This window comes from Dendropsophus ebraccatus, chromosome 6 (assembly GCF_027789765.1).
Source record: "Dendropsophus ebraccatus isolate aDenEbr1 chromosome 6, aDenEbr1.pat, whole genome shotgun sequence".
Taxonomy (NCBI): Eukaryota; Metazoa; Chordata; class Amphibia; order Anura; family Hylidae; genus Dendropsophus; species Dendropsophus ebraccatus.
The window spans coordinates 138929130-138948064 of record NC_091459.1 but is presented as its reverse complement, the minus strand read 5'-3'; the positions used below and the strand labels follow the sequence as shown (position 1 = coordinate 138948064).

General features: G+C 47.8%; 1 protein-coding gene across 1 annotated transcript; it reads right to left on the bottom strand.

Annotated features, from left to right (window-relative positions):
- Positions 1-1508: 1508 nt before the first annotated feature.
- Positions 1509-18536, bottom strand: LAPTM4A (lysosomal protein transmembrane 4 alpha). Its single transcript, XM_069973134.1, has 7 exons — positions 18289-18536; positions 8638-8758; positions 6831-6907; positions 4981-5103; positions 4004-4099; positions 2704-2802; positions 1509-2037 (listed from the first exon to the last, which is right to left on the bottom strand). The coding sequence occupies exons 1-7, from the start codon at positions 18505-18507 to the stop codon at positions 1945-1947; spliced, it is 828 nt and encodes a 275-aa protein (XP_069829235.1). The 5' UTR covers positions 18508-18536; the 3' UTR covers positions 1509-1944.
- Between the last annotated feature and the right edge of the window lie 399 nt (positions 18537-18935).

Below are 18935 nucleotides of genomic sequence, written 5' to 3'. Positions count from 1 at the left end.
GCAGTCTTATACAGTACAGGATGGGAGATGGCGGTGCACTGTCTGTACTACTACTGTACTGTATATGCACTCCAGCAGTCTTATACAGTACAGGATGGGAGATGGGGGTGCCCTGACTGTACTACTACTGTACTGTATATGCGCTCTAGCAGTCTTATACAGTACAGGATGGGAGATGGTGGTGCACTGCCTGTACTACTACTGTACTGTATATACACTCCAGCAGTCTTATACAGTACAGGATGGGAGATGGCGGTGCACTGTCTGTACTACTGTACATGCACTCCAGCAGTCTTATACAGTACTGTACGTGAAGCCTCACCAGTGCTAAACTCTCCAGGTACAACCCACCATCCACGCTTGCAAAAACGTTGATAGTTAAATAAAAATTTTTGTTAGAATGCCGCGGTATTACTGTACTTTAACCCTTTGAGGACCAGGCCCAAAATGACCCAGTGGACCGCGCAAATTTTGATCTTTGCGCTTTTGTTTTTCCCTCCTCCCCTTCTAAGAGCATATTTGAAGTCCTTTGGGGGACTTGTACATACATTAGTTTGATTTTTACACTGATCATTGCTATGCCATAGGCATAGCATTGATCAGTGTTATCGGCGCTCTGCTCATTGAGCCTGCCTGTGCAGGCTTAGTGACCAGAGTGCCGATCAGACCGCACGGAGGCAGGTGAGAGACCTCCGGCGGTCCGTTTTAACGATCAGGACCCCCGCAGTCACACTGCGGGGGTCCCAATCGGTAAGTGACAGGGGATTTCAGCCGTCCCCCACCCGCTATGAAGCGCGCTCCGCTCCAGAGCGCGCTTCATAGCTCAGGTCGTACCGGTACGTCCAGGGTCGGGAGACAGACTTCCAGGACGTAACGGCACTTCCTAGGTCGCCTAGGGGTTAAGAATGGGCGTCCGGAAAGTGTTTAAGAACCGAATCAAACTTGAAAATACAGTTTGAGTTCCAAGCAGTTTGAGAACCGAGGTAACACTGTAATGTATTCCAGTGATATCAAATAATACCACTCTTATGTTTTACAACTTTTTCACAGTAAGGCTGGGTTTACACTACGTTTTTGCAATCAGTTTTTTTTTTTGCAAAACGGGCACAAAAAAGGAGGTAGACTACATTTTTGTGTAAGTTAAAAAAACGGATCCAATTTGATCCTTTATTTTTTTTACAAGATAATTCAATAGAAAACAGATCAAAACGGATGCACACACATGCATCAGTTTTTTGCAAAAAAAAAAAAAAAAAAAAAAAAAAAAAACGGATTGCAACAATGTAGTGTGAACCCAGCCTTACTGACCATTTCACAGCAGAATATAGTTTTTATGTTGCTTCCTGTATTCTTCCATTGATGTGGCTGAGCTCAGCCTGCTAGGGCGCTCCCACAGTGAGGGGATGGAGCAGCAGTCAAGCATGTACATTACTGCTCCGTTTGCTCAGGGGATAATGGTTCTGCACCCACAAACCATAGGAATAGGATATAAATAATATAAGCCATGTCAGGGTTTTTTTTATTTTAATTTTTATTTTACTCAAGAAAAATATTTCTTATTTAATCTTTCACTGCTGGGTAGATCACCAAAGCATTGTCAACGATATGTCACAAGGTTCTCCAAAAGTGAAAAAAGGTTAAGGCATGAAAAAGACAGACGAGAAGCAACAACAACAAAAAAACAACAATGAAATATAATAAAAAAAGTACCAATAAATCAGTATCTTCCCCCAAAACTACTTCCCTCGTAAACGTTAATCAGTAAGATTGTCGTAAAATGTATAAGTCATCTTCATGTTAAAGGTTAAGGCAATGTAAGCGTCGGGTTACATACAAAATAATGGTGTTTCTTCAGGATGGGAGTTATTCTGCAGGAGGAGCAGGGGCAATGTTAACACTAGGTAACGCGAGGGAGGAAACCCGGCGGGGGAGGGGGGGGGGGGGTTATACGTCCTTCTGTGTTTGGATGTAAGGCGGGGGAGGGTCCTTCTCCTTTTCTGGCATCTTTATGGCCATCTCATATGTTGGTAAGATGTACTGTAAGAAAAAGGACTGGTCAATGCAATAATCATATAGAAAAGCTCCCATGTCAGTAGCATCTGTATAGGTAAGCAGATTGGGAGACAGCAGCTAACTTGGGCATATATTTACCCAGGATGATCACACTCACACATTGTTGCATCATTTTAAAGTTCAGACAGCGTTCACGTCCCGCTGCTGCCCACGTTACATCTCAGACTGTCCGGTGTCCACAGAGGAGGAAGTCACCATCTTCTTTGCATCTCTATAAGGGAGCTCTCATACATATAAAGCAGTGACTTCTGTAGATTTGGGACAGCCAGAGGAGCGGTCATGTGGACACCATAGGCACCTGAACGTCATTGGAACGCTGTAATAACGCTCTGCAGCAGGTATAGGATCGGCATGGATAAGTATAAGCCAAATCCAAAAGTTACTGTTTGCACCGGATCTCACTCCTGAGGCCAGCTGTGATCCTGAGATACCCACGGAAAGGAAAGTGCCCAGGATCACAGCTAACTTCCTCTGTTGTCAATCAAATAGGACTCATTCACACCACAGACTAATAGAGCGAATGAGTCATATTTGATTGACAGCATACTCCCTCATGTGTGAATATGAAATAAAAAAACAAAAAAACAAAAAAAACACTTCATGACAGATAACGTTCATTGTGGTAGTTACCTGTGGAGGAGTCTCGAAGGCGGGATACACTGCAATCTCTGGCATATTCCTGTTATTGATGTACTTGTAGCAGTTCCACACACAGTTGATCAGGTAGGCCTGCACACACAAAACACAGGCGTTACAATGGATGGCTCGGTGGATTCTACATGGTTTATTCTGGATCTTATGGATCTCAGGACAAGGTGACACAATCCATTCATTAGACCAGACGCAGGTATACGCATGTACATGTAAGTGAAGCCAACAGGAGGACGCCGGCGTCTCATGTAATATGCAGGCTGGCAGGTTTAGTGAGTATTTATTATGTGGCACATCCACCCGCCCAACTGGCCTAGTAACCAGAGGGCACAAGTGCCAGACTAGGAAGAAACCTGTCAGCAAATGATCTGGGTTTCTAGACAACCAGGTGCCATATTAATGGTCGTTCTCTGGGCACAGACACATTATATAATTCCATGATGAATTTTTACCATGAAGATAGAAATCATCCATCCCACCTGCTACATCACCAAAGGGTTAGATCACTAACATTTCCTGAATGTCAACTGAGGCCTCTTTCACACTTTTTTTTTTTTTTAAGGTGAGGTCAATTTTTTTGCCTTTATTTAACAAAAAAGTTACCATCAATGCATCTGTGTTTTCTCCATATACAGGAAAGAAAAAAAGAAAAAGGTAAGATGCCAAAAGGCTGTCTGCAATTTGTACAGACACATTGATTCCTATGGGCAACTACAATCTGTACAATGGTTGATGTGGGTCAGTAACAAATACAGATAAAACTCAATTGGTACAATACAGTCTGCAATTACAGACCCATAATTGCAGACAGTATTATACTGATACGTGAAAGAGGCCCAAGGGCTTACAACTAAGTGCTTTGCAGACCACACACACAAAAAAAAAAAAAAAAAGCATTTTAAAAGATGGCCACCAGGGGGAGCCTGGCCAGGAGTTCATAAGTAGCTGATCTACAAATATGCAAGGTAAATTAATCAGTATGTGATTCAAAGTTCTCACAGATCCACTGACTTCTATAAAAGAATCTGTTCTGCAAATGCGGAATATATAAGTGCATGTCCTCATTTTTTGGGGGGCAGTAAGGACTTCACGCAAATATATATATATGAACCATAAAAAAAAAAAAGCCACGTGCTGTACTTCATAGAGACCAACAGGTTCTATACTTTATGTAATTATGGTTGTGTAGAGGCGGCCATAATGAGGAACTGTCAAACGCCATTGATCAGACCCCACTGGTGCCGCCGCTCTCTACAGTAATGCATCATGTGATCCTTACCTTTAGAATAATTATTAAGGCCCCGACAACCAGGACGATGAAGAGGAGGCAGCTGGAGTCCATTGCTAACATGTCATCCTTATAGGGGAAGTCCGGCTGGGGGGAGAACAGAGGAATAAAAAGGTAAATCATAGGTTTTTAGTCTTTTATAAGAAATCCCAACCATGACACAAGGAAACCCTGGTGTAAATGAATATTCTGGCATTTGGGTCTTTTTATTTCTGGGAGATTCGGTGTCAGAAATGACAGTGACCTTAATATAAGCAGTAGTAACATATTATGCACCTACTAGGCTTTGGATATGCAGCACCCACTGTGGATACAGGCGCAGGATAAAAGTGTGTGTGGGGGGGGGCTTAGGGCCATTTATGACAGCCCGATATTTCAGAGCAAGCACCGGCCCGTCAGGTCAGCGATCGCTTGCTCCTTGCTCGCTGACTGTGCTATTACACACTCCAACAGCGAGCAGCAGGAGAGGCTGCCTGGATGATCTTTAGATCATCAGACAGGCCCATAGAAGATACCGGTGGTCTGCTGCCTCCACTTCTATACCACGAGGCCACGGACCGCAGATCGCCACTATCGTTATCAGGATTTTAGGTCATGTTTTTAAATAACGATCAGCCGACATTGTGCGTGTCAGCTGACCATGACCTGTTACACAAAGCGATTAACGGCCGGTAATCATCAAAGTACGTCCGATAATTATATTGTGCTTTTCTACTGTTGCCAACGTTGGGAGTCATCATGAGGGATTTCATTAGTAAAAACATACAAAAAGGGGGTTAAACTAGCCACATGTGTGATTTACTGCCCCAACTGTGGACGTTCCCCCAGCAGGCTGACCAGAGTCGATGCAAGTAAGTTACTGGAACACAGAAGGAGGTTCATAGCTCGGCACCAACTAATAAGGGTGTGGATAACGTATTCACAACATGGCTGCCAGACACACGAGACAAAACAGTCACAATACTTACCAACTGTTCTAAGTAGTCCTTGATTCCTGGCAGGTATGTGAGAGAGCTGATGGCGAGCAGGCAGGTGAGGGCAAAGTCAAACAGCTGATAGCAGAAGAACGGAATCAGCCAGCCTCCGCGGTGCTACAGGAGAAAGAAGTCAGAACTTATATCATTACCCATCACCCCCCACCTCAGCGCGCCCTCCCTACACCCCCCACCTCAGCGCGCCCTCCCTACACCCCTCCTCCCTCAGCGCACCCTCTCTACACCCCCCCCCCCCCACCTCAATGCATGCTCCAGTCACGGAATTCTCAAGAGAATTTTATCACTTTGGATCCACACGCTTTTACTTTTTAATTTAATAAAATCTAAGGTTTGTACTGCCGTGTACTGATTACTTTACCACAATCTGTTGTTGTCCTGTAACATGAGTCTTTGTTTCTCTTCTCATGTGTTTACTTCACAGGACACAGTTTCCTACCATCCCCTCCCCCTTCCCGCACCCATTGTCACTTTCTTTGTTTTTTTACTTCTCGCCTTCTAAGATTCATAACATTTATTTTTCCATAGACACAGCCATTTTTCCACTTTGTGTTAATTCTAACGATGACCTTTATTTTAACATATGATAAAAAAAAAAAAAAAAAAAAAAGCTGTATGGAGCTGCATGAGGACTTGTTACCAATAAAAAACAAAAAACAAACAAGTAAAGTAGATGGGACCTGTTGATTAGATTTAATTTTTGTTTAAAAAAAAAAAAAAAAAAAGAAAAAAATTGGGTGTTTTTTTTCTGTTTATATTGTTGTAGTATAAACATTACATCTTATGCGAATTTTTTAGTTTAGCATTACTAAAGAAGTCTATGACGGAGTGTAGTATGGGCATAAATACTGCATCCCTCTGGAGGACGATTATCGTGCGAAAAGTAGTTATATAGTCTGAATTTAAAAGATAGACGCTCTGTATAATTGCAGGCAACGATCGAAAAATTGTTAATTGTTCGCTGTAATTCCGCATTTGTTCACTAATCGTTCAGTGTAATTGCACATTGTAATCGTTTTGATAAGAACAGAAGGAATAAACGATCATAGTAACAATCACAATAACGCTTGTAGCAACGATTGTAACTAACAACTATTGTTCTGTGTAATATGGTGAACGATTTCAGGTTATCGATAAACAATCTCGTTTGCGATTGTTTATCGTTAATCATTAAAAATCGCTCTGTGTAATAGGACCCTTAGGCTGCTACAATGACCGATTAGTATCATGTGACCGCACTGCGGGAAAGGTGCATTAGGTATGGCAACCGGCATCTAACCAACTAGGCCACAGTCAAACTCTCAGCTCTCCAGCTGGTGCAAAACTGCAATTCCCATCATGCCTGCACAGCGAAGGCTTCGGCTGTCAGGCCATTATGGGAATTGTAGCTACAGATGGCAGCAACTGCTGAGTATGGGAGCAAGCTCTGCTCCTGAACCTGCTGCATAGATGACAAATGCTGAGGAGCGACTGCGAGAAGACTGATGCATTGAGGAGGTATACTGAAAACTTTTTATTTTACACTATTTGCTGGAATGGCCACCTTTCATGCCTCACAGACTCTTTGGAAAATGAAAGGTGGAATCTGATTGGTTGCTAGGGGCGACGGAGCCAGTCTCACTTTACACCATGTTTGATAAATCTCCCCCTAAAAGTCACAATTTATCAGGTCCATCTATGGATAGGGATTTCCTTACTATCTTCTCCTAAATAAGGAGCAGTAAAGCAGCCACAGCGCGGTAACTAAGAGCTATACGAGTGCCAGGGTATCTGGGCTCAGCAGAATACTCTTCTCACTCTGATGTACTACTGATCCCAGTACTTACAGTGATTGCTCCATAGACCATCATTGCACTCATGGTAAACATCAGCAGGGTGATGGCGAAGAGGACGCAGGCATTCTCTGCAAAACAAGACCGCAAGATGTTACACACAGCAGAAAGTCGAGCGCTCCCCTACACCTATCTGGTTTCTTAAAGGGATACTCTTTGCTGATAATGCTGCTTAGCCACTCAGTGACTGAGGCAAAAAGCTGCGCCAGTCGCTGATTGGCTGAGAGGGCTGGTCATCAGCCAGGATATGCATTCATTGGCTCATTGTGGGGACAGGTAAGCAAAGGCTGCTTGTTATTTTCTCCCCTGCTGCCTGTCAAATCTTTGCCAGGGCCAAATTTCTCCTTTAAAGTGGAGCTGTCAGACGTTTTCAGCTGGCAAGTCAATAGAGAAATAAAATAAAAATATTGCTGCGTTTACACAGAACGATTATTGTGCGAATTTGCACGATAACGATCGCATTTTAGCGATAATCGCTCCGTGTAAACACAGCGAACGATCAAGAGACGAGCGAAAAAAAATCGTTCATTTTGATCTTACAACATGTCTTAAATAGTTTGCAAAAATTCGCAGATCGTTCCGTGTAAACAGTCTTTCACCGATTCACCCTGTGTGTGAGATAGGCTTAAGCGATCGTAAAACGATCACAATACGATTTTTCTATATGGTATATCATTCCGTCTAAACGCTGATCGTTCTAAAAAAACACATTGTTCTTTCGAAATCGTTAATCGTACACTCTGCGAATTATCGCTCCGTGTAAACGCAGCGTAAATAAAAAAATAATAAAATTAATAAAAAATTTTTTATATATATATATATATATATATATATATATATATATATATATATATATATATATATATAAATCCATCATCATCATCAATTTAATAACCCATAGCTGCTACTTAACAACCTGGTGCAGCTATTAAATTATCACAATCCCGATCTCACACGGTAAATGGCGAAAGCATAAAAAAAATTCCAAAGTGCAAAATTGCGCATTTATGGTCACATTAAATCTCAAAAAGGTACCGATAGAAAGAACACATCATGGCGCAAAAAAATGACACCTGACACAGCCCCATAGACCAAAAGGATAAAAGCGCTATAAGCCTGGGAATAGAGCGATTTTTAAGGAACATATATTTTGTTAAAAAGGTTTTAATTTTTTAATTTTTTTTTTTTTAAAGTTATACATGTTACATATCGTAATTGTAACAACTTGAGGAACATATAACAACTCCGTTTTACCCCAGGGTGAACAGCGTAAAAACAAAACCCACCCAAATAAAAAAAAGGTGTTTTTTTTTTTTTCAATTTTACCAAACATTTTTTTCTGGCTTCCCGGCATATTTTGGGCAAAAGTTACATCTGCCAGCGCAAAGTACAATTAGTTGTGCAAACAATAAGGGCTCATCTGGGTCTGAGTGGAAAAATGCAGGCGCTATGGCCTTATATACACAAGGAGGAAAAAACAAAAGCGCAAAAATGAAAACTGGCTGTGTCCCCTAAGGGTTAACTAATAATAATAAATAATGGAGCAAATGCAAAGTACAGCGGTGAACTGAAAATGCTAAGATAGATTATATACTGCTATAGAAAAAAAAAAAAAGGGTATATTGCAGCTTTTTTGATACAATGTGATACCTTGCTGGGACCGCACTTCCCTGGCGCTTTCCAAATGCAAATTGCAAATTTGTTAAGCGTATCTGCAGCTATATAATCCAGGGCAGCTAACCAGCCTGACAGGTTTCCCTGTACCTAGACACACAAATGCAGATGTATAATAAACCCGCACCTGCCACTTTCTCCGACGCGTAATAATTCCCAATAACTTCATACTGAATGTCGACGGTCGGCACTGTGTCGGGGTGAGTGACTTTCACCGTCAGGAGGATTCCCATCAGCAGGTTCACCACCTGTAAGAGGAAGGAACACTGGTTTATCCCTGTAATAGACCAAAGCAGCGGCTGCAAGGATTATTCTACATCAAGTTCTCTCTGTGGAAGAAAATATTGAAAAAGACGGCAGCGTATAGAGCAAGGACGGGGGAACCATGGCCATCCAGCTGTTACACAACTACAGCAGCTGGGGGGTCAGAGGTTCCCGAGATAGAGACAGCTAGAAATATAGGGCAATGTGCACCTCATGTGATGACCTGATGTGTGGTCCTGGTGTCCAGGAATAATATACAGTATTGTACACATATTACAACATACTGCACAGGAGACAATGGCTACACCACTCTGGGTTAGGTCACTATACTCCATATAGGCTATAGAGATAAGTAGTAACATATACACGCACTTTTTAGGTCTACACAACAATCCAAACTGCATAACAGGCTGTGCCCCAAAGTGTTGTCATGGTCCACAGGCTTAAAGGGGTAGTTCACAAGATTTTTTTTTTTTTTTTTTTACTAGATGAACAACCTCCAGATAACTCCCCTCAAAGCAAGCCCATCACACGCACAGACCGCCCGCAACCAACTATTATCTGCAAGGGAAACATAGGATTTCACAGTATCCCCTATGGACTGTCTGTATAATCCATGGACATACCAGATGTGGATCCAGCATGAGACGTGTCTTAATTCAGGGGGAAAAAAAAGAATGCCACTAACGGCCGTATTCCCACATTGCGACACATGCGGCCACCGATAGCCATGCGATGTTACATGCCACGCGGGAAAGTGGCCCAACAATGGGGCTGATCAGTGTACGAATCAGCCATACACCTGCAGCCCATACACAGAACGGCCTCCAGTGTCTGCCATCAATATACACAGCAGATTTTAACTGTAGTGTGAACATGACCCAGTCACACAGACAAGCAGCGCCAGCTTTATTTGCTGTATATGGCAGCTTTGCTCTCTCCGTCCATTAACCATCTGTATATCTGGTCTCTGTATTACAGTGATATCCACTATCTGACTGCAGCTGCTTCTTATTCTAGGTTACATAACTCGCTGTCTCCTGGCAATTATCTCATATCAGTAAAGAAAACAAAATTTTGAAACAAGGTCAATGAACCCGTTCCGAGACGCCACAACCCCCATCAGCAAAAACTGCATACCATAGAGCCTGACGTATATACCACCGGTGTATACTCAGGCCCTCCAGCTGTTGCACAACTACAATTCCCACCATGACTGGAGAGCTTTAGCTTCGGCTGTCCAGGCATGATGGGAATTGTAGTTTTGCAACAGTTGCAGGGCCTGATTTTTACATTCCTGGTATACACAATTTATATAAATGCCCCTAAAGACTTTCAGGAGTTAAAAGAGAATGTGTCACTTAAAGGGGTTATCTAGCGTTACAAAAACACGGCCACTTTCCCCCCACTCTTGTCTCCAGATCAGGTGCGGTTTGCAATTAAGCTTCATTTACTTTACTAGAACGGAGTTTCAAAACCTGCACCCAAACTGGAGACAAGAGTGGAGCAAAAGTGGCCATGATTTTGTAGTGCTGGATAACCCCTTTACATTTTTTCCAGTTAGAGTCTCTAATCTGTTTCTATTTTGTCTTTAATTCGTTTTTTTTTTTTCCCACTCTTTTTACATTGTTATGGGGGCGGCCATCTTGCCTGGGCTGTTAAAGGGGTAGTGCGGCGCTAAAAAATTATTCACAGAATAACACACATTACAAAGTTATACAACTTTGTAATGTATGTTATGTCTGTGAATCGCCCCCTTCCCGTGTCCCACCACCCCCACCCGTGTACCCGGAAGTGTGTGGTGCATTATACATTACCTGATCAGTGTCGAGGGCCGTCCGCCATTTTGTGCCAAACGTCATCTTCGGACGGACGGCCGAGTCGCTGCCGCCCGTCCCCCCTCCGCCGCGTCACAACTGTGCTCAGCCAATCGCGGCTGATGACGCGGCCGCATCATCAGCTGCTCAGTCGCGATTGGCTAAGCACAGTTATGCTCAGCCAATCGCGGCTGAGCATCGGATGACGCTGCAGAGGGCGGCTGGCATTCGGAACAGTCGGAGCTGTTCGCCGGCCGACCGAAGAAGACGTCACTGAATGAAGATCGGAGACGAGTCGGCACGTGACAGGTGAGTATAGCGCACCACACTTCCGGGTACACGGGCGGGGGTGGTGGGACACAGGGAAGGGGGCCATTCACAGACATAACATACATTATTAAAGTTGTATAACTTTGTAATGTGTGTTATTCTGTGAATAATTCTTTACCGCCGCACTACCCCTTTAACAGCACTTAGTGACCTACTTTACAGCAAGACTTATGGACATCGACTTCAACAGACTCTTTGAATGTGAAGCATTACTGAGCGCGCTCTCTGACCTGTGAAGAGGTCATTACAGAGGTAGCTGTTATTGTCTCATCTATCTACTAGTGTCACATGATGCTGCAATGCTGTACAGATCACTTTACAGCAGCCTCCTCTTATCGCCACAGACACAACACAAAGTCTCAGCTTAGTTTTAGCCCCAGTGGTGAGAAGGAAAACTGCAAGATATCAGTAATATTTTATAATATAGACAGGAAAATAGAAAGTTAGTAAAAAGGTCACCACAAATTCTTTAAAACTCTGTTGAACACAAACAGTATCTTTCCGATAACAACGCAGAGAGCAAACCAGCTCCATACCCATCTAGGAGAGATAGCCGAGCACACAGAGTACGTAACACGTCCTCCATATGTAACAATGAGCAGAGGACTCCAGTCACCTCCTTGCTGGTTTCTGGGGAGGAGAAAAATTCTCCCCCACCCCTAATAACTGGTATAGACATAATGGGATGATGCATTCAATGTGTAATTACTACAGCCCTATAGTAGGTCACAATCTACACTGCAAGTCATGTGGCGCCTATACATAAACAGTAAGCCACAATGTACAACGCCTCTACAGGACTAGACGAACTCTCTGGGATCAACTGTAATCTACGGAGAAACCTCGTAACAAGTGTTCAACTTTCCTGCAGCGCCCCCACAGGGCAAGTTAGGCATTACACAGAGCTCATTCAAATTAAAGGGGTACCCCAATTTTTTTATTTTTTAACTGTAATACAGTATATACTGTAGAGTGGGCAGTCTTCCCTCAGTAAGTCCCAGCAATGGCTCTTCTCCATGCTGTGACATAGCATTGCCTTCCTGACAGAACCGCTGAGCTCCAGAACTAGTTCCACCACATTCATGACTCACCCGCCTCCTTCTCTACTTTCCAGCAAACACATCTTATTCTGGGTTAAAAACGAAACAGGATCTGAACAGACGGCCGTGTAATGGGGAAAAAAAAAAAAAGAGCTCAAGAGGATGAAAACACAAACAATGAAGAAAAAAGTTTTAAAAGTTTCAGGACTATAACCATCAAGCTGAGTGCCCCAGAAACACAGCAATACAGTACGGAGTACAGTACAGAGGTCTAGGTATTAGTGCTATCTAGAAGTGTATAGACAGATATATGGTGTAATAGCACAACTCACTATAAAGGCCTATAGTTAGATAAGTGTACATATATCATTCAGCCTTTAAATACCTACATGTGAACAAAGCCTAAAGAATTTACATAAAGTTATAAAAATACCATCAGGTGATGTGAGCGGCAGACATATTTCCATATGGGTTATGTAGATAAGCATCGCTGATCTCTCACCCACATGGTAGAGGATGTGTTAGAGATCAGAGTCTGACTGCTGGGCCCTCCGAGCACACACCCAGGTAGTCAGCTCTCTCCTTGTCCGGTACTATAGATCTGACCTGAGCAAGTGCTGGAAACTCCGGGAGTCAAGGTCTTATGAGAAGTTATAGATGGCAGCAGGACTCAGCCAGGGCGAGATCCGGAGACACAGCCAGGGCGAGATCCGGAGACACAGCCAGGGCGAGATCCGGAGACACAGCCAGGGCGAGATCCGGAGACACAGCCAGGGCGAGATCCGGAGACACAGCCAGGGCGAGATCCGGAGACACAGCCAGGGCGAGATCCGGAGACACAGCCAGGGCGAGATCCGGAGACACAGCCAGGGCGAGATCCGGAGACACAGCCAGGGCGAGATCGGGAGACACAGCCAGGGCGAGATCGGGAGACACAGCCAGGGCGAGATCGGGAGACACAGCCAGGGCGAGATCGGGAGACACAGCCAGGGCGAGATCGGGAGACACAGCCAGGGCGAGATCGGGAGACACAGCCAGGGCGAGATCGGGAGACACAGCCAGGGCGAGATCGGGAGACACAGCCAGGGCGAGATCGGGAGACACAGCCAGGGCGAGATCGGGAGACACAGCCAGGGCGAGATCGGGAGACACAGCCAGGGCGAGATCGGGAGACACAGCCAGGGCGAGATCGGGAGACACAGCCAGGGCGAGATCGGGAGACACAGCCAGGGCGAGATCGGGAGACACAGCCAGGGCGAGATCGGGAGACACAGCCAGGGCGAGATCGGGAGACACAGCCAGGGCGAGATCGGGAGACACAGCCAGGGCGAGATCGGGAGACACAGCCAGGGCGAGATCGGGAGACACAGCCAGGGCAAGAGTGCGGCAGCAGTGTGATCTGCTCCCAGGCCAGACACCAATTTCAACAATCTAGTCTCATAGACTTCCATTGTTGGAGTGAGCCGATCAGGAGCTACAACTGGTTAGTGAATGGCACGGCCGCCACGCTCTCTCTTCGGCTATATCTCCTGCTCACAGTGGGTCTCCACAATGAGACCTGCTGCCATCCATAACTTGACACACCTGATGACATATTCCACCTCTTCACAAGCTATATGTATACAGACGTGGAGGGACATGTGCTGCAGCCTCCATACTCTCCTACATATGTACTATACGAGAACGGCAGACCAGAGTCCCACCTTCTGCTTTCCATTCCTCTCTCCTTTCAAACTTATTTCTTTTAGAGACCGTGCACACCTTTTTTTTTTTTTTTTTTTCCCCATTAGGGTGAAAATGTGTAGGGGCCTATTACACAGGACAATTATCATGCAAGCGATCGTTCTATCGTTTGAATTTACACAATCGTTTTGTGTAAATGCAGGCAACGATCAAACATCCAACGAGAAATCGTTCATTTGGCGCCGACACCAAAATCATTGTTAAAGCGACTCTGTACCCACAATCTGATCCCCCCCAAACCACTTGTACTCTCGGATAGCTGTTTTTAATCCAAGATCTGTCCTGGGGTTCGTTCGGCAGGTGATGCAGTTATTGTCCTAAAAAACAACTTTTAAACTTGCAGCCCTGTGTCCAACGGTCGTGGCCTAGATTGTGTATGCATTAGGCTGGCACCACCTCTCTGTCCCTCCTCATCATTAGGAATGCACTAGAACATTTTCTCCTGTCTGAACATTGCACAGGTGCCTTAACGATCCAGCCCATGTTCTGTGCCGACACAGATGGGGAATAGGAGGCAATCTGCCTGGAGCATTCCTAATGATGAAGGGGGTGGGGAGGATGGTCAGAGAGTTTGTGCCAGCCTAATGCATACACAATCTAGGCCACGGCCATTGGGCGCGGGGCTGCAAGTTTAAAAGTTGTTTTTTAGGACAATAACTGCATCACCTGCCGAGCGGACCCCAGGACAGATCTTGGATTGAAAGCAGCTATCCCAAGGTACAAGTGGTTTGGGGGGCCAGATTGTGGGTACAGAGTCGCTTTAAATCGTTCGCTGTAATTCCACATCAGTTCTTCCATTTGCTGGGATCAGATGGCATAAACAATCACAGTAACTAATAACCATCACTCTGGAATATGGTGAACGATTTCAGTTCAACGATAAACAATCTTGTTTGTAAATGTTCATTGTTAAAAATCGCTTCCTCCTAATACAGGGACGGGGAACCTTCGGCCTCCCAACAATTCCCATCAGTTTTGTAGTTCTGCAACAGCCGGAGGGCCAAAGGTTCCCCATCTCTGATCTAATAGGACCCAAAGCAAATCCTATCCTTGCACAATTTTTTCTTGGCCGTTCTCTGCCAAAAACGTGTACAGTTTTCTCTTTTCCCCCAAGGGCTCTACAGAAACAATGACTTCAATACCTGGTGCCAACAGGATATGGGGAGAACAAGGCCTATTTTTTTATCTTGTATCCATGTGGCTGCAATATATATCTCGCTACAAGGAGCTGCTACTTAGCACTTTTGAGAAATAGAAGCCCCTCCGGCCGCTGAGCGAGACAAGACGACAACGCTGAAAGGTCAGAGGGAGACAAAGCAATGGCAAGGGAAGTGAACAGGAAAAAACAGAGCTGTGCCCACGCTGGAGGATTTCCAGCAGCTCGGAGATATGTAACCGGGAGTAGGAACTGTACTGTGACTGTATGAAGGTCATAACATGGTTACATGGTGTTACATCAGCAGAAAAGCTATGTACACAGAGACTGGCACTACAAGACTTACCAAGAGCAGCCACCTATCAGGACGAGAGAGAGATACTAAGCGTTATAGAACTTCAAAAGCAGAGGAGTCAAACTCCCAGCCCTCCGGCTGTAGGAAAACTACAACTCCCATCATGCCTGGGCAGGCTGCCACCTCTGTCCATGTCAGAAACTGTCCACAGCAGCAGCAAATCTCCACAAAAAAAACCTCTCCTGCTCTTCAGAATGGAAAGAATACACAACTTCCTGCAGGACATGCAGCAGCTGATTTTAAAATTTTTTTTTTCAATTTTGAATTGAAGTAATTTACAAATATCTGTCACCAGCTGCTTTGAAAGGTTTTTTTTGCTAGAGTTCCCCTTTAAAGAGTTTCCTTGAGTTAAAGAACAGCAGAGAGTCTGCAGCCGTGTGATATGAATGGATCAGGTTCCCAGATGTGCAAAATGGATATAAACACAGTGATCTAAGTCTATGGGACACAACGCAGAGGAAAGGAAATGACACCGGACGCGGCGAACAACCCCCGAAGGTCAGGATTCAGGACGTGGTTAGGTCATCCCACAGCCCGGTTGTCAGAAACCACGGGAGGGGGACAGAGGAGTAGAAGCGCTATGTGCAATCATACAATGTAATGGGTTTTCCTAGGACTTTAATATGGATGACGTGTCCTAAGATGTGTGGGGGTCCGAGACAGCTGAGGGGCCCGAGTGCTGCAGCCCGTCTACAAGACACAGCTGCTTCCTAGTGGATTTTGCTTGTAAACAATGGAGAAGCTGATGTGTGTAATGTGTGTCCCTCAGCTTCTCCCTCTCACCTGTACAGAGTATTGGCAGAGCGCAGGGAAGGAGGTCTGTGTGACATCATTTCTCCTGTAACCCCCAAACAAAATTCTTCCCCCCCCCCCCCCTGGTATCCTTCACTCTGCTCTGTCCTAGTACCCGGTGCCACTCTCCAGCCTGTCCTCTTCTCCATCTGCTATGCCTGCTGAGTCACCCCGCCTCCTCATGTCCCCCCATCCTCCTCCTGTCCCTGTCTCTCCCCCCCGTCCTCCTCTCTCTGTCCCCCCCAATCCTCCTCCTCTCTTCCCTCCTTTCCCTCTCCCTGTCCCCCCCCCTCTCCCTGTCCCCCCCCATCCTCCTCCTCTCTTCCCTCCTTTCCCTCTCCCTGTCCCCCCCCTCTCCCTGTCCCCCCATCCTCCTCTCTCTGTCCCCCCCCATCCTCCTCTCTCTGTCCCCCCCCATCCTCCTCTCTCTGTCCCCCCCCATCCTCCTCTCTCTGTCCCCCCCCATCCTCCTCTCTCTGTCCCCCCCCATCCTCCTCTCTCTGTCCCCCCCATCCTCCTCTCTCTGTCCCCCCCCATCCTCCTCTCTCTGTCCCCCCCCATCCTCCTCTCTCTGTCCCCCCCCATCCTCCTCTCTCTGTCCCCCCCCATCCTCCTCTCTCTGTCCCCCCCATCCTCCTCTCTCTGTCCCCCCCCATCCTCCTCTCTCTGTCCCCCCCATCCTCCTCTCTCTGTCCCCCCCATCCTCCTCTCTCTGTCCCCCCCCATCCTCCTCTCTCTGTCCCCCCCCATCCTCCTCTCTGTCCCCCCCCATCCTCCTCTCTGTCCCCCCCCATCCTCCTCTCTCTGTCCCCCCCCATCCTCCTCTCTCTGTCCCCCCCCATCCTCCTCTCTCTGTCCCCCCCCATCCTCCTCTCTCTGTCCCCCCCCATCCTCCTCTCTCTGTCCCCCCCCATCCTCCTCCTCTGTCCCCCCCCTCCTCCTCCTCTGTCCCCCATCCTCCTCCTCTCTCTGTCCCCATCCTCCTCCTCCTCTCTGTCCCCCCCCCATCCTCCTCCTCTCTGTTCCCCCCCCCCCATCCTCCTCCTCTCTGTTCCCCCCCCCCATCCTCCTCCTCTCTGTCCCCCCCCCCCATCCTCCTGTCACTGTCCTCCGTGCCTCCCCTCCCGGCCTCCACCTCCTTCTCTCCCCGGCCTCCTCTCCCCTGTATACCCCCCCCCCCCCCATGTCCTCCTCCTCCCGTCCCCATCCTCCTGTCACCGTCCTCCTCTCTCTGCCCCCCCCCTCCATCCTCCTGTCACCGTCCTCCGTGCCTCCCCTGTATTCCCCTCCCGGCCTCCTCACACCACACTGGGCCGCCTCTCCCCTTTGTACCCCCCCCCCCCCCCGTCCCCCCTCTCTGTCCTCCGTGCCTCCCCTCTTCCCTCCCGGCCTCCCCTGTATTCCCCTCCCGGCCTCCTCACACCACACTGGGCCGCCTCTCCCCTTTGTCCCCCCCCCCCCCCGTCCCCCCTCTCTGTCCTCCGTGCCTCCCCTCTTCCCTCCCGGCCTCCCCTGTATTCCCCTCCCGTCCTCCTCTCTCTGCCCCCCCCCGTCCTCCTCTCTCTGCCCCCCCCGTCCTCCTCTCTCTGCCCCCCCCCCCCGTCCTCCTCTCTCTGCCCCCCCCCCGTCCTCCTCTCTCTGCCCCCCCCCCCGTCCTCCTCTCTCTGCCCCCCCCCCCGTCCTCCTCTCTCTGCCCCCCCCGTCCTCCTCTCTCTGCCCCCCCCCCGTCCTCCTCTCTCTGCCCCCCCCCCGTCCTCCTCTCTCTGCCCCCCCCCCCCGTCCTCCTCTCTCTGCCCCCCCCCCGTCCTCCTCTCTCTGCCCCCCCCCCCGTCCTCCTCTCTCTGCCCCCCCCCGTCCTCCTCTCTCTGCCCCCCCCCCGTCCTCCTCTCTCTGCCCCCCCCCCCCTCCATCCTCCTGTCACCGTCCTCCGTGCCTCCCCTGTATTCCCCTCCCGTCCTCCTCTCTCTGCCCCCCCCCCCTCCATCCTCCTGTCACCGTCCTCCGTGCCTCCCCTGTATTCCCCTCCCGTCCTCCTCTCTCTGCCCCCCCCCGTCCTCCTCTCTCTGCCCCCCCCATCCTCCTCTCTCTGCCCCCCCCATCCTCCTCCTCCTCTCTCTGCCCCCCTCCTCCTCCTCTCTCTGCCCCCCCCCCCCTCCCCTCCATCCTCCTGTCACCGTCCTCCGTGCCTCCCCTGTATTCCCCTCCCGGCCTCCTCACACCACACTGGGCCGCCTCTCCCCTGTACACCCCAGCAGAGCGCTGCCCTCAGGCCGGCCCTTACCATGTACTTGGTGCCCAGGATGATGGTTCCGGTGCGGACATGGCAGCAGCCGCAGCACCGAGTGCTGTACAGCCGGTCCCGGCTCCGCTTCAGGTTCATGATCTGTAGATCTCTCCCTCCGACCTCCGTTACAGCTTCTTGTCGAGCCCTGCACCCTGCGTCACACGTAACGTCCTTCGTCATGATCCTAAAGGCGGAGCCTGAACGCTCGAACGCCATCTTTAAAAAGGGCAAAAGAACGACTCTAGATACAAGCGGCCATCTTTGAAATTGGAACGTGTAACGTGCCGACCAATCAGAGACCACTTCCAGTATTGCTGTATCGCTCGTGGTGGCCACTGGGTGTCGCTGTTCTGTGTTTCTGCTGTGACAGCTGCTGACGATGCTCTGTGAAAAGTTTTTCTTTTCCGTGTGAACTTTCTGTAAGTTTCAAGAAGTTGAGTGTAAGGAGGTGGGAAGTGTAAGCTGCTGTTCCAGTGACGTGGAATGTATCTATAGCCCGTCTGTGTGTGACTATTGTGCGGAATTCACGACCTTGTAGCTAAGGGTGCGTTCACACCTACAGGATCCGCAGCAGAAAATCAGCTGCGGATCCGGTAAGTGTGAACGTACCCTTACAACAGCTGGAGGGCCACAAAGCAGTGTAT

Excerpts from the sequence above, each read along its gene's own strand:
- LAPTM4A (XM_069973134.1), bottom strand. The coding sequence starts at position 18,507 with ATGGCGTTCGAGCGTTCAGGCTCCGCCTTTAGGATCATGACGAAGGAC. Across the intron at positions 4,100-4,980 it reads AGGACTACTTAGAACAGTTG|CCGGACTTCCCCTATAAGGA; the intron begins GTAAGTATTGTG and ends TTCTCCCCCCAG. Across the intron at positions 2,803-4,003 it reads CCTTAATAATTATTCTAAAG|GCCTACCTGATCAACTGTGT; the intron begins GTAAGGATCACA and ends TTGTGTGTGCAG.